Below are 27,964 nucleotides of genomic sequence, written 5' to 3' on the forward strand. Positions count from 1 at the left end.
ATGTTTCATGCGAAGACTTTTATTTATGAATAGTCTGCAGTACTGTACAATAGCACACACTTGTCTCTATTTCTGATCACTCTCGATGATCAATTCAAATATAGACAAATATTGTGCCTTCAAAAAACAGTTCCCTTTTCACATTAATCTAAAAATACCTTGTTCTGTTTTTAAATATGTAGCATAACTTTTTGAAAATAAAATATACATTATATGAAATATAACAGTTGTTTATTGGATAGACTATATAGTACCAAATGCAATTATATGCAAATACACCTTCTCTCTGTGACTTTCTTACGCATTTCATGCACAAAAAAAAAGAGAAAAAAAACAACAAAAAAAGATGCCGCGCATACAAAAGACACTGTACATACTTTCTGTATGAAAATAGAAAATATCAAAGCAAGATGTGCACCAATAGTCTATATATCATGTTACAAAGAACTTGCAGTACAAAAAGACCTACGAGAAATGACCAGATAACACATTACCTGGAACACAGAGGTACGGGTACTGGTATTGGTAACAGGACAAAGACGAAACCTCGCACTGAGCTTCCACTGATGAACTCCAGTCAGAGCTACTTCTACTGCAAACCTACAACCAGATCCAACAGGTTCAACATCAAACACTGGATCACAGAGTGACAGGGTCAAACAAGCAAACCAGAAGTTGCAGTTTTAGCTTTGAATTTTGGTATTACACCCAGTCAATGTAGATGTCCAATGCATAGCGTAAAGTTTGGTTTGGTATGTTTTTAAATTTTCTTGTATTGCTACCCCGTATGTGAAGTGAGTGTAAACCAATTGCCAGTTATTCCCACGACACACAAAAGCACTGATATGTCAACATTAACTTATTGAACATGTTCAGATACTGTGATTCCCAACAGCAATGTTCTGTACAGCATCGATATTAAGCTTCTTCAGCTGATTATTATTATTATTATTATTGCCAAAACAACTCCAAATGTTTCCATTAAAGTAAAATGAATTACCGATGTCCAGTTTTAAATTAGGATTCGTAAACCGAAAAATACTGGATGTGTTACACACAAATGAAGTTCCCCACAGAATCAGTGCGTACAAAGGCACACTGCGATCAATATAGCTACATCTATCATTTCCTGCAAAAAAAGCACTTCTGAAAATCACACAAGATGTGAACAAAGGAAAACTCCACGGTTAAATATAGACTTCTGTTAATGCCACAAAATATAGATTTTTTTTCTTCTTCTTCTTCAACAGTATGAGGATGAACAAAAATAACACACAACGTTTCTGATACGTGTTGCTGATGCTGAGACGCCAGAGAACGGGGAGGGTGCCGACGCGAATCCCTCCGAGTGTAATCTCTGAGTATTTGAAGAGATTATCAGGTGGTAACATAAAGCCAATAATCTCAGCAGTGCAAACCTAACACTTGTACCAAAAGGTAGAGCTTTAAAGCAGACGTTTAAATGAGATCAGCTCCTTGAAATGGAGACTTACTACTCAAATCATGTCACAAATGTCCCGTATACGACGACTATATTGCTCTTAGTTAAACTATTCGAGGACCACAGTGTTTCTCATTGCAATCCAGGCTCTCTGAGTACATTCTCTATCACACAAGTATAAGAATAAAGAACAGGGAGTTTCATTATTAGTAATACACCCAAAGACTACACTTCCAAAAATCTAGTCTTTTCTTAACATAGATAAGAAAATATACATTTCTTCAGCAATTAAATGACTTAAAGTGATTTTTTTATATTCTTAATAAAATCTTATAACTCTTTCTTATTTACATTTGGTGTAGGTTAATACTGATTGTAATGCAATACTGTTGCCTTCTCCTTGTTTTTTTTCTGTTACATTTCTTTTGTTTGTTGAGCAGAAGCACTTTTACATTCATATTTCAACACCCAAGCTCGAGAAGGAGCCCAAGTGCAGACGCGGAATAATGAGTATTTTTCCAAAAAGCAAAATACGTGAGACAACTTCAAAAAGGAGGAAGTGCGCTTTGCTTGGGCAAATAAAACTTTTGGAGAGGCGGAGAGAATGGAAGGACGAGGACGTCGAGGTTGAAAAGGCCCGGAGAATTGGCACCGGCGGTGCCTTTATTTGGCTGTAAAAATGCTCTCGCAGCACCAGGACAGTCAGTTCTGTGAGAAGTAATGCGTAACAATAGTGGAGGGTTCACGGCTGACTAAGCCACGAGGTGAGATGAAAGCCTTTTGTTGTTGGGAAAAGCTGTTAACTTGAGAAAGACAGATTTCCACAGTGGTGAAGGCAGTGTCAGAGGTTACACTCTCTCCACTCGACTGGGGTCGTAGGAGTCTGATGAGAAAAGAGAGGAAAGAAAAGATGAGGCAACACAATCAAAACAAGTCAGAACGATATTATTGGCTCTCAAAAAGCTGGAAATTAAAGGCACCCTGTGGAGTTTTTTTGACCATTTGTTAGAGCTCAAGGATTCACATAATGCCCGTTGCAGGGCTCGAGTTTAAGGATGTCCCGTCGTCCAGGGGCCGAAAGAAAATAGGATCGGGTAGGATGAAAATTAATTTTGGGATGAATTTGGGCCGGTATGGTCCCAGGAGGAACACTGAGTGTAAACAGTAAATTTGTTTACAAGAAACTCCATAGGACACCTTTAAAGGAATAGATCAAAATTTGGGGAATTAAGCATATTTCCTTTTTCTTTCTTTTTTTTTTTTTAGAGCAAGATGAGAAGATTGATATCAGTCCCACGTGTTTAGCCTAGCTTAGCATAAAGGCTGGAACATCAGGGAAACAGCATAGCCTTGCTCTGTTAAAAAAACCTACTTCATAACACCTCTTATATTTACTAGTATCTTATTTGTTTCACACATACACAGAAATGTAAAAAAACTGCAATTTGTGGTTTTAATGGGAGTTACAGTACTTGCTGGAACTTTTTCTCAGCAAACAGTGGAAGTCTCATCATTCACAGGTTTGGTACCACCATTAGCACAGAGACCAAAACCAAAACCTGTGCTAACCGACCATATCTGGCAACCAACGATATAACCGAAGGCACTGCACAGAAGTTCATTAAGGAATAGCTCCAACAGGTAAGCAACTTAAATCCAACAACTGTTGTTTCTACATTCTGTTCATGAACAGGTACAGTAGGCAAACCATGTACCCACTCGAGCTACACAGACAGGAGATATAGCCATATATTACAAAACACAAAAAGGCTTTACAATCTGTACACCCTTCTGTCCTTAGACCCTCAATTCGGAATCGGATCCCTCGCTCTGGACGGACAGTCATGCAACAGATGCCGTGTTTACAGAATAAGATACCCGTTATAGTATACCCATTTGTACATAGCTAATACCTATTATTATACTACGATACTGCTTCACTTTGAAGGCAAAACAAGCATATCGAATGGTTAATCGAGTTTCTACTGGACACTCTGTTTGAGCCCCAGCCCCGCCCTCCCGAAAACCTCAGTCTGCTCTGATTGGTCAGCTGGCCCACTCTGTTGTGATTGGTCAACCGAACCAAACTTTTCGGACTCCGCTCTAGCTCTGCTCTAACTAGCTTTGTTTGAAGGCGTGCCAAACTAGCCGTTATGCAGATGTGTTACTTGGTGACATCACCACATTACGGAAGAAAAGGCGGGACTTCAAGCAAGGCGTTTCAGGCGAGTTTAGGAGCAGTGTTTCTGTGGGGGAGAGTAACTCCCTTTGGCCTGGACTTTGCAGACCTTTTACATGTACAAAGAACTACACTTAAGGAAAGGAAAAAGCACAAAAGCATAATATGTCTCCTTTAATTCCTTCGTACCAACCTGAGACAGAGAGCATCTCCTCATCCTCCATATTCGAGGGGCCACAGGTCCCAGTGCTGAAGCTGAGAGGCAGCGTTATTTCTCTCTTGGGAACACTGCGAGGTTTAGGAAGCAGAGGAGGCTTCTGCAGCTTGGTGCGCTGCTTTGGTTTGGGCACCTTTTTTCTCTCAGCGTCTTGTGTCACTTCAGCTCTACTGACTGCTATTTTCTGTCCATCTCTCACTTTCTCCAAAGGCTTTTCTTTGTCATCCTCCACGATTTTCTCTCCTTCTGACTCTTCAGTTTTTAATTCACCATCTACTTCTTTACTCCCTTCATTCTCTGCTTTTAGTGCAATCTCAACATTCATGTCTTCTACCTCCTCTTCTTGTCTTTGCTCTTCCTCACCTATACCTTCAATCGCTTCTTGTTTACAATCTTCTTCGGGATCTCCCAACTTGTCATGTGTTTCATGTGCATCCTCATGTTCATCTGGGTTCTCCTCCTCCTTCCCTCCTCCTTCCTCCGGTTTCTTATCCTCTTCTGCTTCTCGTTGCTCCACGACTTCCTCCTTTGTCACTTCCTGAACTTCACTCTCCTCTCTGTCATCATCCCGCCCCTCAGAGTCAACCTCTCCTCCAGACTCTGAACCTTTGAGGCTGAGGCGTCTTATTCGAGACACCGAGTCCAGCTCTTTCAGACGGGCCATTCTGTCTGGGGTTGATCTGCCCAGAGATGCGGCAGATGAAGCAGCGGAAGAGTTTAGCTTATCTTGCAAGGATTCGATTAGTTTGCATGCTCCACCTCGCCCCCTCCTCTCAACGCTGCACGCGCTAAGTGTTAGCTTGTGATCGGGGGTCACGGGAAGGGATAGGGGAAGCTTAGGAGGTGGGAACTCAGGCAGGTCCAGTACCACCAGGGACTGAATCTCTGCATCCTCGTTGTCTTCGCCATCACTGGGGTTGCTGCTGTGCTTTTGTCTGTCTCCTTCGTGGCCCAATCCTGATCCTGTCCCTTTGAACTCCTCTGCCTCTGCTCCCTGGACGATCAGGGACTTATCTTCGACTTGCTCACACTCTCCTATCACCTGCTGGGTCTCTTCGTCTTGACTTTGTAAATTCTCAACAACATCGGTGTCCGTATCGTCCCGGTTGTCCTCAGACTGTGCATCAGCCACACCCAAGGCCTCCACTGGAACAGCTATACCCAGGATTCTGGCAGCCCTCTGCTCGATGGACTCATTTTCAGGGATGCCTTTTGCGCATTTCACCTCATACAGTTTACTGAGGTCCTCTGCAGGTAAAGAATTGGCTTTTTCCAGACTCAGTAAGTTCGCCAGGTGCTTATCTGCCATCGTTGACTCATTCTTGTAGGTCAGAGGTTCAGAGATGGCGTATCTCCCATTGCCATCATCATCATCCTTTAACACAAAAGACACCTCCCTGCTCAGCCTGGTGATATGCTGTGAATACTCTTTCTTGGGTGATCTGCTGCTTTCGCTCCTGGTTCTACAGATGCTTAAATTCACCTCACCCCTGAATGGTGGAAAACTGTCTGACTTAGCCTTTCTCTCAGTCTGTACTTCAGCTTGAAGCTCTTTATTTGAATTGTGCTCGGGGCTACTGCTATTTTTAACAAGTGCTGTCCTGCTTTCCCACAAGAGCTGACTAAGCTCCTTATGATCGAGTGGAGATGGGACTGAGAGGGAGCGCTGCATTGGCTCCCCAGGACCACCAGGAGTCTCTGTGTAGACAGTTAACCCCACATCCCTCAGCAAGGACTCTTGAGGGACTGGGATGTCCTGTCTATAGAGCCGGTTTGACTCATTGTGTGGGGGTAGTGAGGACAGGAGGCAACAGTCTCTGGGGTCTGGGTTGGAGAGTATGGGTAGCTCATTTGTTGTTGGTATGTTGTTGGCCTGTGGCCTGGAGAAAGCACTCTTCATGTCCATGGAGTCTAAATCAGCGGTGGAAGCAAAGGATTTTGATCTGACTTTTATATTGGTGGGTGTTTCTATGTGCATTGGTGGAAGACTGATTGCTTCCCTGCCTGGTTCTGGACCAGCAGTGAAATGTGCTCCTGATTTAAACCGGTCTAATCTCTTATTCACTCCATCTAGATCGTCAGTGCACTGACCCCCATTGGGTCTTTTGCTGATTGTGTCTTCCATCTCCTTATTAATGCACTCCAGTTCACCAATGGCGTCACAGGGTCGTCGGTTCACTGGCTTTAAGAGAAATTGACCAAAGGTCACTTGCTCTGCACTCTCCGGGGGACTGGAGTTGCTCTTCCTGGGGGAAGACGGCTGCTCTCCCTGATCCCGGGTCCTTGATGGGGACGACGGTTCTTGTTGTGAGGGTTGAAGAGATGTCTGTTGTATTGGACTGAGGCTGAGACGGGAGAAGGCGCTGTTGCTGGAGGGATGAAGGTTTTTCTGGCCTGCCATGGGGTAACCATAAGAGGAGCTACTGTCAGTCCCCACACCACTGTCCATGGTTGTGTCTGAGACAGACTGAACAGGCTCCTGTCTCCCAGGAGGACTCTGGGGTTCTGGACTTTTTACCACTGTCAACGGTGAGCCAGTCTGTGTTTCCTGGTTACGGTACTGGTTTCCAGGCCAGGACCCAGAATAGCACAACTCTTTGTCTTCACTGGCTTGAAGTGCCCAGGCATCTATGATCTCCTTCCTGAGAGGAGCCCTCTTGTAGTTCCTCATTGAGGATGTGCTGCTGGTGTGAAAGTGAGAGTAGTGGGGTCTGATGGGCATCTCATTCACCGACTTGCTTCGCACGTTGTGGCTCTCTTTGAGGCCTACGGCAAAAGTGTCCATGTTGGTGACAGTCAGGCTTGGTATTGTCTCATTGTTGTTCTGATCTGCCGCTAAGTCTTTGCTAATGTTAGTCGGTGTGTGAACAGGGACAGACACAAGGCAGAAGATTGTCTCGCTCACTCTTCTCTTGGTGTTCTCTGGCCCTGAATCTGGGGCAATTTTCTTCACTTGGGTGATGGTTTCTCCAAAGACCTGATCTGAGCTGGACCCCTGGCGAGAACAACTTCTTGTTAATGGGGCCTGGAAGGCTGAAGAGGGGGACGAAGGAGGACGTTGGTTTTTGGGATATCTGTTGTTGCAGTTTTGGTCAGTTGCTGGGAAGTTATCGACAGCCTCTTTGTGCAAATCACTGTGCCACCTGTTATTGTCATTGTCGAAGACGCTAGAAGACGTCGGGTTGGCATCATCGGCCAGTTTGGCAGCGATGAAAGGCCCCAGTGGCGGGGGCAAGAAGGCACTGTCGCTGGATGCAGGCTCCGACACGGTGACACTGGGAAGCTCGTTGCGGATGTGCCGGATCTTGTCAGCGTCCGTCAGGGAGTTGCCACCCAGGGCTGAGGATATATGGCGGATGCGGGGGTCATCAAAGGGGATGTATTGGATCCCTCCACCGGGGTGCTCCTGGGTAGTATACACAGGGTAAAGCTGCTTCTGGCTGGACAGGCTCCTTTCTCTATGTGGATCAGGCCAGGAACCAGCTGGATGTCTGGTGATCCAGTGGGATCCATCTGGAGCTACTTGTATCTGCTGGTACACATCTCCTCTGTACCTAAGAGTTAAAACAACAGAGTTGCACTTTATCTTAGCAGCAATGACTCCAACAAGACAAAATCAAATAAAAAGTGTGAAGAGTGAAGACTTCAAATAAGTTATTAAAGCAATGTTAACCTAATTATATTGCTCTACTCCAGTATCTGTTTGGCAAGTTAAGAACTAGGTGGCTCTCAATTTCAGAATAAAACATAGAGGTACCTTGTTTATGTAAAGCACTTTGAATTGCCCTGTTGCTGAAATGTACTATATAAATAAAGCTGCTTTGCCTTGCCTTACCTTCATTGCACAGGGCAGATACATTTATGAATATCAACGAATATTACCAGAGAACAGATAATGATCTTGATGAAGCACCTCTTCATTGTTATTGCATAACATAAAACCCATTCGGAGAGATTTATCACAATCTGGCTTGTAACTACAAATAAAAAAATATGGTAGGTAATCTCTTATGCTTTGTCACACTTTTTGAAGTTGAGTATCATCTGAGATACAGGTGTGACATGGCATACGGGATTAAGGGACTGCACCATCTCTGGTCTAGGACACTGAGTGAATTTTCCTACAAGCAAAATATTATTTAAATATATACAGCTGTCAGTGTGTCAATGTGCTGATTTGATTAAATGGGACTAGCATAAAGTGTGCATGTCTGTAAAGGGGAGACTTGTGGGTACCCATAGAACTCATTTTCATTCACGTCTTGAGGTCAGAGGTCAAGTGACCCCTTTGAAAATGGCTATGTCACTCACAAAGAATGGGCTGCGGCGGCTGACAGTACCATGAATTTGCTCATCATTTGCAATCGCTATCTACCTCGTCTCAAGGTCCGATTCTCAAAAGATATTGCGCTACTGATATTACAGCGCAAACACGCCCATGAAGTTTTGCAGCAGAGTGTAATTTGCCCTATTTTGCATCTATTTGCAATTATTCATGTGGCAAAGTATAAATGCACTTGAGGCCAATGCGTCGGTTGTGAGGGGTGAGAGTCGGCCTGAGCCAGAGGTCTTGTTAGGAGGGCTGGGCCACTTCCATCCAAACCTCCCGAAGGCAATTCAGAGAGAGGAAAGGGAAATGTTAGCCCAGAAATTGGGAATAGAGGGAGGTGGAAGAAATATTATTAATTTATATAACCTTATTTTTCATTCATTTTTTTCTCAGGGGGGCTTTATTCATTTATTTTTCATGACACAACTGTCATTGCATCCTGTCACTGCATCCCAAAATAAATGAGTTTGAGCGGACACCCCTTATAAATGTGCTTCAGTTACCATCAACTTTCTGAAGAAGCTAATAATTTCACTATAACTGCATCTGATCTTTGTCAATCGGACTGTTTTGGCAATGAGGCTCATTTGGGGCCATTTTGCACCAAACCTCTGCATATTAACTCATTTAAATACGTGCAAATAGCACAGGAGCACCAAGACGCTATTTGCTATCGGCTGTGGCTCAGACGTAGAGCGGGTCGTCCTCTATTTGGAAGATTGGCGGTTTGATCCCCGGCTACTCCAATTTGCGAATTTGTGAATTTGCCCGTCAGCTTTGAATTTAAAAGCACGGCTACCTCAAGTAAAAGGGAACATTTTTTAATGACAAAGAGAAAAAAAAAAGACAAATTTACCTGTAGTCAACAGCAATTTCACCATATCCCCGACGCCCCCCTCCCATTATAGGAGCTCTTTTATATGATGGAGGAGGGATGTATCCTGGAGGTCCAGAGTCCTGTGCAAAATAGTCCAGTTGAGGGTCACCTGTCCTTGATATTGGAAGTGGCGTTCTGTCCCTGGCCTGGAGAATCACTGAGTCTCTCCCAGACAACATCTCACAGCTTCCCCTGATCTGCTGGTGCATCTCATAAGAGGGTGGTCTAGGGGGTCGGGTGAAGCGGGGCTTTGGTGTCATTGAGAGTTGGTTGGCGCTAGCTGGCCTGCCATTCTCCAGCCAGCGGGGTGCCCTGTAAAGGTCGTGGTGTGACAGTGGGTGGCCATTGACCCGCCTGAACAGCTCCAGACCGGCCGAGTCTATGTCCACATATTGCAGGCTCTCAGGCTGCAGCATCCTGGGCAGGGACTGGGATTTGGCTTTGGCCCTGGGATGGACGACCATACCCTCTGGTGTCCTGGCGTGGAGCCGCTGCTGCTCCTGTGCCCAACGCTCACCCTCACTCTGTGACAGTTGGCGGCCGAAGCTCACGGCTGGACGCCACTCGTCTGTCCCCAGGCTCTGGCACTTCCTCTCATTTGTCACCCTCCAGTGATGGAGAGCAGCTTCCCTATCTCTTGTGCGGGCATGAGCCTGGACCTGGGCCTGTGCCTGCACCTGAGCCTGGGCTTGGGCTGCCCAGCGCTGCCTCTCCTGAGCTGCTCTCTGACGCTCCTCTGCAGACAACTCTTGGCCTCTTGCTTGTTGAGACCCCTCCGGCCTGCCGTAACCCCCCTCGCCTCCTCCATGGGGCTCTCTGAGGTCAGCGTAGTCCAGCAGCACAGTGAAGTCCTGGCCTCTCCTCCTCCAGTAGGCCACATCCTTGGACTGTGACTGAGGAACTCTGGTGCCATCACAGAACCTGTGAGGAAATACACAAATAAAGGCGGTGATATGCTTCGATCAAAGTGCTTGATTGATGGTTGAATAATGTCTCAAACCTCCTCTCCTAAACCTTTCCAACATCAGATTGTGTTTTTGTAACAATCTGACAAGCAAGCCCAGTTTATTCAGTGATTGGCCAGTTGTGCAGAGGTAAGTAGGATTTGAACTTCTCTCTCAAAGCTAGGGTCGGTAATGTTGAGGAACTAGCAGGAGTACAATCGATGTTTAAAACAAGGCAAAAGTGAGCATGGCTCACATACCCCCGCTCAATGCTTGACCCCTACTAAAGTAGGGCCAAAGGTTTTGCCCTTTTGGAAAAAATTTGAAGTTCCTAAGTTAAATAGTTTCTAGGACGGACACGCGGAGCGCTATATACCCCTGACTACGTTGTCGCGGGGGTATAATGATCAAACACAAAAACCCAGCCCAGTGTTGCCAACTCGTTTCCAATGAAGTAGCTAGCAGCACCAGCAAAACTCGCTAAATCTAGTGAGAAAGTCACTATGACCCAATCCCCAATGTCCACACTCACAGACTCACAGAATTTGAGAGGTGTTCCTGCAAAGTCCGTGAGGGTTTAGGGCTGTTCCACTGTCAAATTGTCAAGTCCTTGAGGGCTCTCTCACAGACATTTTGAACACTTTCTGTAAGTCTGCATTTCTGCAGACTTTGCCTGAGGGAATTACCCACAATTAATAGCGTTGTGACGTTAAACACGGGGTTACAACGGCTACCAGGGGAAGCCCGGAGGCGTTAAAATCAAAACAAAAACAATAAACAAGGAGGACAGCACATCGGTGTTCAGCTGGGCATATTTACATTTACACAGAAACATTAACATAAAGGATTTAAGATGGTACATAAAAAACACATGAATGCAAGCATAAGACTATATTACACGCCTGGTTTATTCATCAACCATTTATGCTAATTTTGATTAATGAAGTTTGACAAAAACAAGTAAACTGCTTTTTTTGACAGTTACCTCCAGTCTTGTGAGGCAAGATGTAAAATAAAAACTCACAATAGGCATCGTCAAGGTAACGTGATATGTCGTTGCAAAGTGCTGTCCCGTTCATATTATACCATTTCAAGCCCCTGCAGCTTCTCACACTCTACCATTTACCAGGTGACGTCAATCAAGTCCCTGAGAGTTCAGGGCTTGAGGCCTTAGCGGGGACGTTGGGACTGGGGCCCAAGTTGGCAAAACTGACAGTCCGTCCCTTCAGGCCTCCTTCCAAAGCCACTCCCCCAAAATGATCATAATGAACAGAAACGACGAACATGGCTATTGTTAGTACTCACAGCTGTCAAGCTAAGAGCTTGTGGAAGACTCAGGCAGGCAGACAGGTAGGTAGGCCGTCCAATCATTCAGGCTGAATGAAATGATTGGACGGGTTTATTACAGTCCTGTGGTAGCCTCAGATACCAGATTTGTTTTCCTTTTTTTGTCAGAGCATTTGATTTATTGATTGCTGTCAGGCTGTAAAGAAAATGGCTTGAGATTCAGCAGTGGCATAGCCTATTTCTCACTTAAAATGTTTTCAGAAGTAGATTTTGGTGGATTGTTTAGACGGAATAAGAGAATGAGCAGGCCGCCATGTTGTTTCCTGTTTGAAACAGCAAGCAGAGAACCAGGGACCAATAAGGTGCGTTCCACGATAGAGTACATCACCGCTTGAACCCAGATGAGGAGCTGCGCGTCCCCTAGTGTCCTCGCCGGACCTGGTGGACATGTAGCGCTGGATTTAACATTATAGACATGACCACTGACTATTTGTGTAACAATTTAACCAGAAAAATTCACAGACTGACCATATACAGTTCAGCCATTTACTTGGTTTTGACCGAGTCTTGTTTCATTCTTTACGCAATTACTTCTGTCCCTTTTCTGTGTTCAACACTGAATTCCTTCCATGAAAAACTGAGCCAAAGTGTCTACTTTTATCCCCGTATTTGATCGATGACGGCTGGCAGTTCAACCGGCCTTGGAGTAAGGCCGTTTGGAACAGCTAAAAACACATTTGCCTTCAGACATTGTCAGACTATGTGTCTTACAAACTAGTCTGTTTCAAGAATATCCTGACCTTTAAAACCTGATTTAGAGATGTGCCAACACAATAATGTAAGCCACTCACACTGGAGAAAGATTGGCGCAAAGTTATGAGCACTTTGAAACATTAAAGCAATCAAATAATCAAAATACTGAAAAACAATAAGTTCAGGGCCATTAAATACAAACAAAAGGATAAGTAAATAACCAATAACAGTCTACAATGTGGACGGATTGAAGAAAATAAAGAAAGCAATCTCCCACTAGATGGAGACAGATGACCACGAGTGGCAGTGCAGTGGTAATTGTGATTTTCTATGGGGCATAATGAACACATTACACAATGATACAATGTGGCTGTTCGTCCCAGATGTCCTCCAAGACAGATCAACAATTTAGAGGACGTTTCGTCAATCTTAGTAACGTGCCGTTCTTTAGCTCCTAATCTGAGGAAATGAGCAGCATTTCTCTAAAGCAGTGTCAGGAAAGCTCCCTACTAGATCTCTGAGAGGATGTTTGATGGCAGACTTGATGGGCCACAACAAGATGTTCTCTGCATACAGTCTGATCATTTCAGGCTATTTGTGGACTGACTGACTGACAGACAACGCAAACAAGACGCAAGCACATGTGTACACCCCCTCGAGGCCGAGGCCACTGAGCGTCCTTGACATTTCCATCCATGATCATCGCTGGCCAGTGATGTTTGCTGGGGGAAGGGGGGGGGGGCTAGCCATGCCAATCTGCTGAATTTGAGGGCATCTTATGTAAGATGAGTTACCATCATTAGCCTAATTGGGTCTAAGTAGCACCGCCTAATGGGAGTGCCAAGATAGGCCCATTCCTTATCTAAACTAAAGCTGCCAGGCAAAACGGATTTGGACGAGAGGAAAAAAAGAAGGATGAACAAATAACAGACTGAAATCGCAGAACATATGTCTTAGCAATTCCCACATTCCCAACAGAATGCTCCGATAGCACTGGCACAGCAGCGACATGAAAATGCGGATTACTCGTCTCGGAGAATAAAAGTGAAAAAAAAGAAAAAAAGAAAAAACACAAACACAACCGCTGACATTATTCAAGGTCATTTGACTATTTTCAGATGCTCTGTCACTGGCTGGTGGCAAAAAAGGGATTAGAGAGGGGGGAAAAAAGAGAGAAAGTCAGCCAAACAAAATGTAAGGAAAAAGGGGAAAAAATCTGACAAGCCTGCCTAATTATTGTGGACGTGGGAACAGCTGTATTGACTTTGTCTCAGTTACAGCACACTAACCCCCAGAACTGGTGCAAATAGGCAAATTAAACAATCCTGTTTTTAGGAAAAAAAACAGATTGGCTGCAGCCGGGAGATATCTCTGGAAATATCATACAGTCCCTACCCAGGAGGGTTTCAATTGCATAACTCCAGACGAAGCTAAATATAGCCTATCCTCCATATGCATATTTAAATACGCCCTATATGAATCCTGTATTATTGATGGGGTATGCATTATGTAAGTCGGCATAATGCTTGTGAAGCACTGGAAGCTGGTTCGGCATATTTGATTCCTTTTGGGGCCAGAATACGGAAGGGGTTATTATGACAAACCTGGCAACCTGTGTGTGTAAGATTGGGCATGCTCAAATGGGGCACGTAAGTTTGCCCAAAAGCTGTTTTGATTACAACTCCAAGGTCCCATGTGGCAGATTAGGACTCCAGCACACACACTATCCCTCCTCCCCTACCCAAGACTTGATTGGGAAGAGGAGGAGAGAAGGGAATAGAGATGAACTCAAAAGGAAGTTACACACAAGGCGAAAGACGGGAAGCAAGAAATAGATGGAAGGAGGGACTGAGCACCAGTGTTAGGCAGCTCCATTTAAGATGCCATGCAAAACTCTGTTATTTTCTAGGGCTGTCAAAGTTAACGTGATGACACGTTAACGCAAATGCATTTTTTTGGTAGGAGCAGGCTTTCAGCTTTACAGGTAGAGTGAAGATACTGGTATCATATGAAACTAGAAAAACCTAAGGAATCCATTGGTACTAACCATGTCATAATAGCTTGTCGAGAAGAAGGCTAAATAACGCTCCAAACTTGCGCTAAATTTTGACGAGGAAAAACTGGTATGGCCATTTTCAAAGGGGTCCCTTGACCTCTGACCTCAAGATATGTGAATGAAAATGGGTTCTATGGGTACCCACGAGTCTCCCCTTTACAGACATGCCCACTTTATGATAATCACATGCAGTTTGGGGCAAGTCACAGTGAAATCAGCAAACTGACACACTGACAGCTGTTGTTGCCTGTTGGGCTGCAGTTTGCCATGTTATGATTTGAACATATTTTTTATACTAAATGCAGTACCTGTGAGGGTTTCTGGACAATATTTGTCATTTTTTTATGTTGTTAATTGATTTCCAATAATAAATATATACATTTATTTGCATAAAGCAGCATATTTGTCCGACTCCCATATTGAAAAGCGTATTAAATATTTGACAAATCTCCCTTTAAGGTACATTTTGAACAGATAAAAAATGTGTGATTAGTTTGCGATTAACTATGGACAATCCTGCGATTGATTTGACATTTAAATATTTGAATCGATTGACAGCCCTATTAATTTCATTAATCTGCTCCCTCAGAGCACCATAACAATGAACGATTGTGTCATTTATCAATAAAGAATTGAGGTCAACCGTAATGAGGATAGGACATGCAAAAGGGTCGACCAGACAGGAGCACATCGCTGGTCTCAAGGTAGAGCACAGACTGTGTCTTACCCGCTGTCTGAGGTCAGCGACTCTCCCAAGGAGTGGGTGTCAATTTGGCACCGGCTCTCGCCCTCCCGCCTGGACAGGCTTCTGTCCCGGGGTTCGTTGTTGTTGTTGGGACAGCCGCCGCCGCCGCCGCCGTACGCTTGGGGCTGCCTGGATCCGCCACCGTTCCCGTAAGGCATCCCGGGCCCTCTTTCATAGCCGTTCACTGTCCTGGGGCCGGGTCTGTTCTCCAGGATTTCATGGTGCTTGCTGTAGGACGGCGGTGAGGACGAGGGAGCCTGGCGGGACGAGGACGCAGGGGCCGGGGTAGGGGTGGAGGAGGAGGTGGGATGCTTGGGCAGCTTGTATCCATGAGAGATGAGGAGGTCCTCCACGCTGTACATGGTCGCATTTGTTTATGCTGGTGTGTTTTCTTTTTTTCCTCTCTCTGCCTTTTTTTTTTTTTTTTTGAGAGAGAGAGGAAGGTAGGTCGGTTGTCAAGGCGCCTCTGCTTCTTCCCTACGTGCAGCGGCAGGATCACCGGCACAGCTGCGCAGCTGAGGCCATCACTGGGGAAAAAAAGAGAGAGGGGGACGACATGAGGAGACAAGAAGAGAGACAGAGAAAAGAAGGTGACGCTAAAACCATTATACCCGCTACCCGTGTCCAGTTTCTGTCAAGGGTCCCAACCCCAATGGACAGTTGAGAGGACGGAACAAAAACAGACCCCAAATTCTGAGCCGCCACGACAAAACTGAAATAACACGCCTTCCCAGCAGCCTGTCCCCCCCTCCTCTCTTCTCCAGTCCTCCTAGCAACAACCGTCTTTCCATCTCACTCGGAGATCACCGGCGCCGAACCCGTCCACGTCCAGAACCGAGGTGGACGGGGGAGGTAAACAAACACCTGGCAAAACAAGCCTAAATAGCATGATGATCAAGAGTTTCAGACAGCCGCTGGTGCTGCAGTGAAATGTCACTGTTTACAGTGGGCTCCCTGTAGACTTCCATACAGTGGCTGGAAGGTAGCTGTTAGCAGCCAACCACGGCTCATGTTTTGCATCAACGAGGCAACTGGGGGATTGTTTTCCTCTCCGCTCACTTCCGCATCCTCTCTCTCGACATCTTTTCGTCATCTCAAAGGCATATACTGGTTACAGTCTAAAAGGATGAGGAACATTTTTTTTCAGCTGTATGCCCTAAAAAAATGTCAGTCTTGGATGAGGGTTTGCAATACTCCAAAAACTACTACCTTCGTTTCTGAATACTTGAGAAAATGACAGAATTTAAATCAATAAAGAATATCAGAATCAAAAGGGACTGAATGAATGATTCAAGATGCTCCATGCCCTCTTTTGTGGTGTGTGTCTGTGAGTAGAGCTCAAATTATAAGTCGATTAATCGATCAACAGAAAAGTGAGGCGGTTATGTTATTTAATGCCAAAAAGTTGATATTTCCTGCTCCTCAAATGTGAGTTCTGGTGGTTTTCTAAAGGTATGTTCACACCAAGCGCAAGGCAAACTTTTCGCGCAGCGCAGTTACATACGGTACAAAGTCAATGCAAAGACACAAATAGACGCGAATACGCGCCGGGGCGAAGCGAATGGTGGGAAAGATGTGACATGAACATGCATCGCGGAAGTTGAATTATTTCAACTAGAGCGAGAAATTTGCGTGACACCGTGTCGCGAAAGCCTATCATCGCTGTAGTCACTGACATCCTGACGTTGTTGAATCAGAGATGGTGGAAAAAAATATTGTAGCCGTCTGTGGTCACCCAGAGCTACGATAGTACATCATATTTGTACAGAGACCAGACCAAACTCTGTGTATGAATGTACGGTATGTGTATAAACCACAGACAATCAACAAACAACATAGCCCGGCACTGATAGATCGGAACTCCATTCAGAAAACAAGTCATTTAAAAGTCGTTTGTCCTCTTGCGGACAGACCTGACAAAGCATGAATTCAGAGTTTTTGCAAATCGGCACCATTATGTTGGTATTTCGGCATTATTTTGGGTTCATACCGCAGTAGCGACGTGTGGCATGCTAGATACAGTCAGTGCAATGGCACTGTATGTGAATATAGCTCGCCGCCGGGTGACGTTATGAACCCAGACACAACGGCGTTTGGTTTTCTGACATATCTGGGACTTCCACAACATGTACAAAGCAGCAACAGTGGTTATTTCTTCCATGGTTGATGGCGGAAATGGCGGAAAGAAAAGTTGTTGTACGGAGACGAGCTTCTCCGGTGCGTCTAGCGCGAAAGAACACAAATGATACAGGCGGTCCGATAGTAAAGCAAGGCAAAAATTTGCTTCGCTCTTGGTGTGAATGCAACATTAGTCCTCTATCATAGTCTATTGAATGTATTCAGGTTTTTTGACTGGTTGGACACAACAAGCCATGTAATGATGTGATTTTTTTGTTATACAATACCTCAATTAATCAAGGAAATAATCAACAAACTAATCAATAATGAAAATAATATAGTTGCAACCCTAACTGTCTGTTTTTCTTCACAAGCACTAATGCCGAAAGTGTTTTAATTAAGCTTGAAGATGGAATAGTTGTCCTTACAAGCATTTTGACTATATGACTATAAGAATTAGTATCACTGACTGATGAAGAATTGACTTGGTGATACCAAGGGTGCATCTGCTTGTGATGTAACGCCCCTTGATGAAGTCATGCTTGCTGCCTTGTCAACAGGACAGATGCTGCTGCAGCCCACTCATTCAATACTCTCCAGTGGAGCATACTGCCAACAACCTGACTGTCCTTAATAAGAAATGGCATTCAGGAACAGCAGTGCGAGACTCGTTGCCAGAATCAAACGCTGTTCAGACGGTTTAAAACCAATCACACTACGATTGTTTAACGGCACAGCCAAATCGCTTGTTTTCGGTTCTGAAAAACAGACGGGCAGCGCAGCCTCGCTGAAATGTATTCAGCTGCAAACAGATTAGCATTTGTTTTTGCTTCTTAGCATTTGTTTAGCCATGATAGTCCCGTAGAGATGACAAAATCCATCTATGAAAGGAGTCCTGACTCAGAGGACAGCATCACTACCCCGACTCTGTTTCCTCCCCGCTCCCTCCTCCTTGTACCTGAACCTTAGGATAGCCTACTAGGTGATTAACAGGATCTAAGACCGTGAAAATGCCGCTCTCTTTGTATGTATGGCTCTCTAATACGATTATCTTCTTCATTTAAAACCTTAAACCTGTTAGTTTTGGAGGATTGACTCTTGGCGCTTACCCAGTTAATACTTTTGTTGAGTTTAACTCTTTCCATTTGGACTAATCTCCTCAAGGAGAGGCTAGTTCGGGAGTTTGGTCGGGAGGTTCTTGTGAACAATGTCAACGGTAAAAAAAATGGTTTCATTTGCTTCCAGAAGAGCCTGCAGACCTGAGACATACACAGTTTTACACTGACTAGAATTTCATGAACTGTAGTTGAACTTGCTGGGCAACAGGCCAGTGACTATGTTCAATAAGTCACACAGTGTCTCTGAAATACTGCGAACGCCGGCAAAATGGAACCCAAGATGGTCATATTTGTGGTCATTTGTCACTACAGATTATTCAAACTCATTTGATGAACGAGAGTGCTTCTCTAAAATGTAAACTCTTTTCGTCTTTGCTTTCAATTAAAGCGGCGGTAGGCAGAATGTTTGTGGCGTCATTGGGCAAAAATTCCATAATAACCCTTCAGCATATTGTAATTCAAGTGTTGTGAGAGAAAACTAGACTTCTGCACCTCCTCATGGCTATTAGGCCTGGGAGACTTTGACCAATCACAGGTCCTTTCGGAGAGAGAGCGTTCCTATTGGCTGTTCATTCAACGGAGGCAGCTGTCAATCACTCGCCAACTCCGATCAAACGGTCAAACTAGACAGCGCTGAGCAAATATGAATCCGTTACTGTAATGCCTATTTCTCGCCTCAGATGTTCTCAGCTCTCGCCTCACAGTTCTTAGCTGTGAAATTAGAAAGTTTGCTCCGGCTGGTGGGCGGTGCTTGGTATTTCCTCAACTGATCTCAACATTGCTGATTACCTGTCTCATGCACTGCTGTCAGGATATAGCGACCGTTTTATAAAAAATACTTTTTTAATCATATTCGCTCCAATCTCGCCTACTGCAGCTTTAAGAACCAACGCCAGTTCTCCCTACAGCGTTGGAGATCCCATATCAGACTCAGAGATCAGAGTCAGATTGGTATCACCATAGATGAAGCTTATCCCTCCAACCAGGCAAAGGCTTAATTAAGTGAGCCTTAGGTAAAGGGGCTATGTTCATTAATATGATAATTCACTTTTGTTATGATCGTTGCACATTAACCTGTTTTTTTAACTGTGCATCCATATGCTGTCTAATCTAGCTAAACCTTTAATCTGAGGCAATTGCTCCTGGTGTCATCACTAAATGAGGATTATCTCCATCATCAGCAAAAGTGAGGATTTCCTCCTGTAAAGTGACCTGCCCGCATTCAGTCCTCCACCGTTACCACACCCCCGCCCCCTCCCCCTCCTTCCTTCCCACGACAAGCCCCATTTAAATACCGCTAATGCTGTTACGCAATGGAATTACCCATTTTATATCAAATAAAACCTCGGATTCAAGCAACGGTACGCAACAATGGTCGGCTTTCATCCCCCTAAACACAACAACATTGTGTTTCGCTACAATGCCTTCTTGTGTGAAAAAAGACTGGCATTACAGGCTCTTGAATTTGGCAACCGGGGGGGGAAAAATAAAAGGGGGGCAGATCTGCTGTATTTTAATGACACGGCTCACTCAAAAGAGAGAATATATGATACAGTTTTATGGATAACATGTGCTGCAAAGTAAGCTAAAAATAAAAAGAACCACATGGGGGCTGGCGTTTCCCCGCAGACGACCCTCACCGCCAGCCTCCGCATTTTCTCCAATCAGCCACCGTGCACTGCTACTGTAACATCATTCACATTTACTACACAGGGAAAGATGTGAGGCCGCCGCTTTTTGAGGTCAAGTGAACTTTTGTCAAGGCCACGGCTTGTTTATTAAAAACAGATACAAGCATATTTTTTTTTTAGCCACGTGAAGGAAGGGGGGCCTGCGCACTTATACTGGTGGCTACACCAGCGGCAGGCTGTAGGGGCATGACGGCTTGCAGGTTGACAGTTTGGTGTCAGCTCCTTATTCATGGCCAGACTGAGATGAGGGCATGGTGGGGAGGAAGGGAAGCAGAGGGGCAGCATGGGTGGCACACAATGCAGGACAGAGACCTAGATCAGGCCTCGGGGAGGACAGAAGTGCAGAGTTAGAGGGTGTCAGTAAATAGTCGAGATGGCGGGAATGGGTTACAGAGTATGTAAATAAACTTTATAGACAGTAAGCAGCCGTGACAGTCTATGGAAATACACCGTATAAGTAGAAAAACAGAAGCTGTTCTGCGCTGTGGTCAAAACAAATTGAGCAACAGTGATTAATGTTGTCCTGAGAAAACACACTGTGATGTGTTAAAATAGCACATCCCTCCTAAAAGTGGAGAACAACGGACAAAAACAAATCTGGATTGAACAGGCCTCCGGCATGAAAACCACCACAACAAAAGAAATCTCATACGCCAGAGCCTGCAACCAAAAAGACGATTAGCCCGCTTCCTAAAATATTCCACCAGCAGAGCCGCACCTCTCCGCCACATTGTTCCCAGTCTCCTTGGATCTATAACAACCGACCCCGAGTGGGTGTGTACTTGGCTAGTCTCTGGCCTGCATCTGTTAGGGGCTGCGCACGCACAGGGATTTCTCAGGGATGACAGCCCATCACATTCGGCAAACAGCAAACGCTCCGCAGATTGTTTATCTATGTGACATCACCGTGTCCAGCGGAGAGGGGCCATCTCTCTTCCTGAGGAAGTGCGTCGTCGCGGGGGGACGGAGGAGAGCCGACGGTGTCGCAACTGTTTCCAATCAGGCTCTCTGCGGGCTCCTGTTTGTCCCGGGGAAAAGGAGTCAGAGGAGGCCTGTTCTTGGCCGGGGCCGGAGGAATAAACAGCCACCTCGGGCCATATTTCACCCACAGTGACCTCTAGAAAGCACAATGTTCCCCACTTCAGGTAGACTGTAACTCAGCAACATAAAGTGTGGACATATTATCTGCCGTCTGGACACTAAGCATCCATCAGAAAGAAACAACTATGCTCAGGAGCCAGGCAAACTGTAGTTTAGGGCAAGGGTTCTCAAACTTTTTGGGGCCAAGGACCCCTTAAAGAGGAGAAACTTTACTGGAGACCCCCTCATAATCGTAACACTGATTAAGCATAATGCTTACTACCCTTTGTACTCTTAGATGCCATTGGAACTAATCATATTCTAAAACTTTTCAACCTAAATACTTCAAAACTGTTTCATAGTGATAAATACAAACACATTTCAATTTGAATCATGTTATTACCACTTTGTTTTGCCCTGATATTCCCGGTGCTTTGTAATCAGATTTCGCTCTAGCTTGGCTGACTTCATGGCTTCGTTCGCTAGCACCTGAAGACACATGACGCATTTTGGTCTCCCGTCGCTGTCGCTCAATATAACTGTCGTCATATTTTCTCAATTTGGCTAGTTTGGGCTACGATATGGACTGACTCATATACTTCTCCATGCTCGCCAGCTAGCTAGCACTTTATGGTTTCTTCTATAGATCAAAGTTGACCAAATGATCAAATATCTTGTAAACAAGCTTAACAAGGCAAAAGTGAGCATGGCTCACATACCCCCACTCACCGCTTGACCGCTACTTAAGTAGGGCCAAAGGTTTTGCCCTTTTGGAACTAATGGAATTAGTCTTTTGAGCACAATGTAGCTTGTTATTAGCTCACCTTCCTCAACCAAACCATACTGTCAACCGTCATACCAAATGTGAAGTTCCTAAGTTAAATACTTTCCGAGTTCTGCTCCAGAAACGAAAGTGTGGCACACGAAGGACGGACGCAGGGGGTATAATAATTGTGTTTGATTTCAGTTCAAACCCGATTTCATTTGAGTTTAGAGGGTATGATTTAAATTTTGTTTCATATGTATTCTCATTATTATCTACCCAAGATCTTCATCGTTGTCAGAGTTTTAGTTAATTTTGTAAAAAGGAAAAAAGAAAAGAAAAATGTATGTGTGTTTAAAGGTGCTGTGTGTAGGATCTGGCGGTATGTAGCGGTGAGGTGAGGAGATTGCAACCGACTGAAGCCGGGAGAGGCTTCAGTCAATTGCAATCTCCTCACCGAGCGTGTTGGAGAGCTACGGTGGCCGACGCAAAAACAAAAATGGCCCTCTATAGAGCCAGCTGTTGTAAGAGTAGCGAAGATCATTTGGAGCAGATAAAGTGCTTAAAGTGTGTGTGTGTATACATGGGAAGTGAGTGGTGAAGTAAGAGAGAGAGAGCGGCAGCAACGGGAGCGAGTAACGCTATCGGGTCCAGCCCAAGCAGGAAAAGTTAACAGAGTTTGGTTTGTCCGTTCTGGGCTACTGTAGAAACACGGCGGCGCAACATGACAAACTCCATGAAGAGGACCCGCTCGCTATGTAGATATAAAACGGCACATTCTAAGGTAACGAAAACACAACTCATATTTTCAGGTGATTATACACTAAAGAAAACATACTTATCAATATTATATTCCATTTTTGCCAATAGATCCCCCCTAAATGTTACACACTGGTCCTTTAAATGACGGTTAACAACAACAAAAACATTTTCCCTCTCCATCACAACAGAGAGCTCATCACCACGTTGCAACCCGTGTGCTTCTCCCATAATCCACGCCCTCCCTAGTACAGAGAGTAGGCCTAGGAACAGGCAGGGCCCGTGCATTGTGAGTCAATTAGCTCATGCGGAAAGTTTTCGCCAAAAAAACACCCACTTACATTATTTTGTCGAAGCATATCCCATGGCAACAGTTGTTTTGCTTTTGTGAATGGCAGCTCGCAGACAATAGCATGTGGGCTGCTAAAATATTCCCGCTGCATTGCTTCAGTCCAAAACTTATTACAGTCAGACTCCACTGGCAGCGAAATCAAAGGCAGGATGGGAAGGGGAGCGGGAGAGGGGGGGGGTTGTTTTTATTCCACCATATTCCAACACATCACAGTCTGGTCTGGTTCTGATTCATTTCAGACTGTCAAAAAGTGCTCCAGCCGAACATTTGTGTAACGCAGTATGAGTGTTTCAATCCAAAAAGAGAAAATTTCAATAACAACTGGCTGACGCACAACAACAGTATATAGCTCATAGCTCATTAATGCACAACGCAAAGCTGTGCAGCAACCAGCGAGACACTGAGGGTAATTATATCAATGGACTCATTTCCCATTGTATGGCAGGCTTAGCTCAGTTCAGCTGAAGTGTAGCGATTTGACGTCACAAGATTTCCTCCGACTGAATGCATCCAACACTCACAAAGTGCGAGTGAGATTCGGGGCGTTTGCACCAAAAACAACGCAGCTCGTGCCAATGATCATTTCATACGAGGAACAAAAAAACAGAACATAAAGGAGAGGTTATTAGGCACGCTAATCCGCCGAGGCAACTGTTCTGCAGCACAGTGGGCTTCACCTGCACTGAACTATTCCCAACCCATACTGTTTCTGAGCACGCCAAACCGGCTTCATTGTAATTAGTGTCTATCAAGGTCCGGGGCTCGCTGGAGATGACAGCGGCATGGTTTATCAGCCAGAAACGCAGTGATCAAAGGGGTTAGCACGCGCTGGCTTCCTGCTAATCAGATGGACTCTGCATGATTCTTGCACAGTATTACAGAAGGGAAAGGTACTAAACAATCTGACATAAATTGATTTGACCAATCCAGGAGATTATGCCTCATCAAGACAGCTTAAAGCTAACTTTTTGGGGTCAGGGACCCCTTAAAGGGGAGACCCCATCTTAATCGTAACACCGATAGAGAATAATGCTTACTACCATTTTTACTAGGCCTGTGAAAGTTAATGCGATCATAACGCGTTAACGCAAATTTTAGGTTGTAGGGCTCAGTTATAAAGCTAGAGTGAAGATACTGGCATCATATGAAACTAAAAAAACGAGAAATCCATCAGTACCAACCATGTCATACTAGCTTGTCGCTCCAAACTTACGCAAAATTTTAGGGAGGAAAAACCGGCATGGCCATTTTCAAAGGGGTTCCTTGATCTCTGACCTCAAGATATGTGAATGAAAATGGGTTCTATGGGTACCCATGAGTCTCCTCTTTACAGACATGCCCACTTTATGATGATCACATGCAGTTTGGGGCAAGACATAGTCAAGTCAGCACACTGACACACTGACAGCTGTTGTTCCCTGTTGGGCTGCAGTTTGCCATTTTATGATTTGAGCATATTTGTTATGCTAAATGCAGTACCTGTGAGGAATTCTGGACAATATTTGTCATTGTTTTGTGTTGTTAATTGATTTCCAATAATAAATATATACATACATTTGCATAAAGCAGCATATTTGCCCACTCCCATGTTGATAAGAGTATTAAATACTTGACAAATCTCCCTTTAAGGTGCATTTTTAACAGCTAAGAAATGTGTGATTCACAATCATGCCATTAATCGTGATTCAATATTTTAATCGATTGACAGCCCTAATTTGTACTCTTAGATGCCACTGGAAGTAATTGTATTCTAAAACTGTTCAATCTAAGTACTTCAGACATGTTTGATGGTGATAAACAGAAACGCATTTAAATTTAAATCATGTTATAACACCACTTTGTTTTGCCCTGAATCTCAGATGTCTCTTTAGCTTGGCCGGCTTCATGGCTTCGTTCGCTAGCACCTGAAGACACGTGACGCCTTTTGGCACTTTTTAGTGATACAGCACAGTTTTATAATTTATAGCAAATTATTTCGCGGACCGCCTGACAGAGTGCCACGGACTCCACTTTGAGAATCACTGGCTTAAAGAGTGCGATATTTAAAAGGCAGCTGATGCTGACAGATGACTGCGATGCAGATTACAGGTGGGATGAAAAGGCTCTCCCACGCAATGTAAGCGCAGTGTTGTCATGATGGATGGCCCGGTGGTGAATGTGGCAAGGTAAACACGTGAAAATGAACGGTCAGGGTTATCTCAAGGGCTTAATCACCGCACCGGCACAAAACCGGCACACGGAAACCACAAAGCAGGCAGCTCAACCATCTGCCGAGCACATGAACATCAACCGGCTCAGCATCCAAGATAGGACATAACGGTATGTGCACTATACACTACACGTTCAGCATGCCTCGTGCATCCTCTACCCTGCATTCTCACTCTCACACTGGCAGATGTCAGTGGTTTTCACACGTTTCCGGCTGGCCTCGTCCGCCAGCCTTCTTTTCCTCCTCCCGCTGCCTGCGTCACCTCTGCTCTGACATCACATGTGACATCAGGCAGGACCTCCGAGGGGATCCCTGTAACCGGGCAAACATCAGATGACTTTCAAAGGCATTTGGCTGCAACCCAATGGCAGAAAAAAAAACTAATTTTCTTGATGCACTTGGCCTAGAAACAAAACCGGACAGAAGAGCGGACTGCGAGAGTAAGAGTCTGTCAAACCTGCTAAAACAACGACACGCGATTACTGGAAAGGGAAAGTGTAGCCCTGGGATAACCGGACCGCCTGCAACACCAGGAAGTCATCCCAGCAACACACTTATCGCCGGCTGTTTGGACCACTCCTGAAAGTTGAACTGGTATGACTCATTTCATAGCCGTGGAGGGGCCCCTCCAGTTTCGCTGACCAACCCTTTCCTCCGCTGCTGGAAGGAATTAATGAGCTGCTTCCCTTCTTAATACGCTCCCCGTCCCACCACACCACACCACACCACCACCAGCACCACCCCCGCTACCCCCTCAGGACATCTAGCAGGGCCTTGTGTTCACACACACATCCCAGTCTCAAGGATGTGTGAAAGACCTACCACATAACACCTTCACAAATGTTTTTTCTGACCCCTTTTTTCTATGAAAATGCACATTTTTGCTATGCCGATCTGGGCTGTGTTGTGCAACATTTTGTGTTTTTAATTCATCATCTGCTGCTGTTGACTACAAATCCTGCACGCTGTCAAGAAAAAAGATGCTTCTTTACTGACATTTACTAACAGCTTTTGATGTCAGCTCACTGAGCTATGAAAGGTCTTGGCAAGAAGGAACAGATCATCACTCCCGGGCAACGTTAATAGTACTTCCATAAACACACGACCGAAAATAATCAGACCCGAGGCCATGACAGAGCAAATAAGAAGAAGTGGTAGCAAAACTAAAAGTGTTAATCTTGGACTTAAGAACAGATCAGGTGAAATCTTGGCTTCGGCAATGTGGCCTCTAGAGGTCCCTAAGTGACAGTAACAATTTATGTTGCAAGACCTTCTAAAAATGAAAGCCATTAAGCGATTGCAAACTGTGACATAATTTGAGGTGAGTAAAAGAGCAAGGACAGTGTTTTTTATCCATCCAGTCTTGTAGGTTATTGAATATTACAACGCTGTAAAAATCTAACAAGTTCAGCGTTCAATATCCAGACATAAATCTTAAGACATTATTTACCAATTCAAGCAAAAACTGGCAGCAAGGATTTTTTTCACAGTGTGATCATGCAAGGTTGTGAGGATATGGGGTGCTGGAGGCTGTGCATGTGGTGGTGGGTGGGGGGATGGAGAAGAGAGGTCAAGCAGCAGCCATCATCATACAAACAGCAGGTGTGACAAAGTGACAACATGCAAAACATCAAAGCAAACCTCCAACTTGGCATACCGTTTGTTCCAAAAGGGTGCTATATTCCCAGCTCATTTCCATCACCATTTGGTGCTCCATATAAGCTACACGTTATGTGTTTGTCATCCATGTCGTTACGAAATGATTGACAGGCTTGGCATGATGCTAGCCCTGCTGGTTCCCGTTGCAGGTTGCAGTAGCATGCTTAGCCTAGCAGCACTCTGATGCGCGCAGTTCACAGATGCGGAGGAGAAAACCCTACACCAGACTCCATTAAAAAATCTGCTTATTTAAGGTTGTGTTACAGTCAGGACTATATGCATACCTGTTTAACAAGCTTTAACACCCTATACTGATCAGTATATGTGTATAGTTGAATTCGGCGCATATATGACCCACTATAACAGACTGTATTTCAATCACAGCTGTGTTTTATAACTCCTCCATCAAAGCACATTGTGGATGTGCACTGAGGGAAATTCCAAAAGCAATTCTTACAAGTTAAAAAAAAATCCTTTATAAGTGTAATATGTGTGTTGTAGTGACACGCCGAATAAAAGCCATGACTGCAGTGTTTCACTTAAGTGCTTATTAGTCTTCCTCTAGTGATATAAATCTCTGCTCGACAGATGCGACGCTTAAAACTGCGTAATAGTGCACGGAGTCTGGCCTAGCCGAGGCTAGCTCCATCAGCAGTCTTTAACCTTCAGCTGAGAGGAGCGCGGCGCCCACGCACACAGTTCAAGTTAAAACATAATAATAAACACCGCCATCCCCACTGCACCTTCACCTGCTACATGTTGCACGGTAAATTTCCTAAATCCTTCTAATCCCGGTGGTGGTGGAGGAGCAGGAGGCAGACAGCCGGACAGGAGAGAGCAGAGGCGGCTGCAGGCTGCAAGTTGAGGGACCGCTGGAGGAGCAGATGCGACTCTTCTGCTCGCGCCTCCTCAGCAGACCTCCTCAGCATGCAAACGTGGGATTTTTGAAAACAGACACCCAACAAAAGCCTGAAGAATTAGAGACAAGAATGTGTCGCTCCTTGTCGACCTGGAGGAGCTGCTCTCTTACCTGTGAGATGCGTCGTCTCGTTGTGCCTCCTATAGTCCCCAGCTCTCATCATCATCCCACCAGCCGCTGCTCTGCTGCTCTGGACGGACTGAGCCTAGATCTGCTGAGAGAACAGCCCCCTCCACCTCCAACACACACTACACTACAGTCTACACAGCAGAGCAGAGAGGAAACATCCCTCTTCTCCAGCGGGGAGGCAGCTGGATGCTGCTCAGAGAGATGAGGACACTTCACTCTGCAAAACAAAGTGATCTAATACAGTCTATCTTGTCATTAAATAAGCAGACTACAGGAATTATATGATTTACATACTATGGCTGTAATCAGCATGATTGATTTCTGCTTGAAAAAGGATG

The 27,964-nt window shown here is 44.9% G+C and overlaps 1 protein-coding gene across 2 annotated transcripts; it reads right to left on the reverse strand.

Moving 5' to 3' along the window:
* Nucleotides 1-3: 3 nt before the first annotated feature.
* On the reverse strand, nucleotides 4-27,964 carry jcada (junctional cadherin 5 associated a). Of its 2 annotated transcripts, none has more exons than XM_037756869.1 (5): nucleotides 27,609-27,964; nucleotides 14,812-15,356; nucleotides 9,024-9,965; nucleotides 3,814-7,391; nucleotides 4-2,324 (listed from the first exon to the last, which is right to left on the reverse strand). In XM_037756869.1, exons 2-5 carry the CDS (start codon nucleotides 15,189-15,191, stop codon nucleotides 2,290-2,292), a joined length of 4,935 nt encoding a protein of 1,644 aa, XP_037612797.1. In that variant the 5' UTR covers nucleotides 15,192-15,356; nucleotides 27,609-27,964; the 3' UTR covers nucleotides 4-2,289. The 2 variants fall into 2 exon arrangements, with proteins under 2 accessions (XP_037612797.1, XP_037612798.1); XM_037756870.1 differs by lacking the exon at nucleotides 27,609-27,964 and adding an exon at nucleotides 27,328-27,571.

The sequence above is a fragment of the Sebastes umbrosus genome, chromosome 21 (genome assembly GCF_015220745.1).
Source record: "Sebastes umbrosus isolate fSebUmb1 chromosome 21, fSebUmb1.pri, whole genome shotgun sequence".
Taxonomy (NCBI): Eukaryota; Metazoa; Chordata; class Actinopteri; order Perciformes; family Sebastidae; genus Sebastes; species Sebastes umbrosus.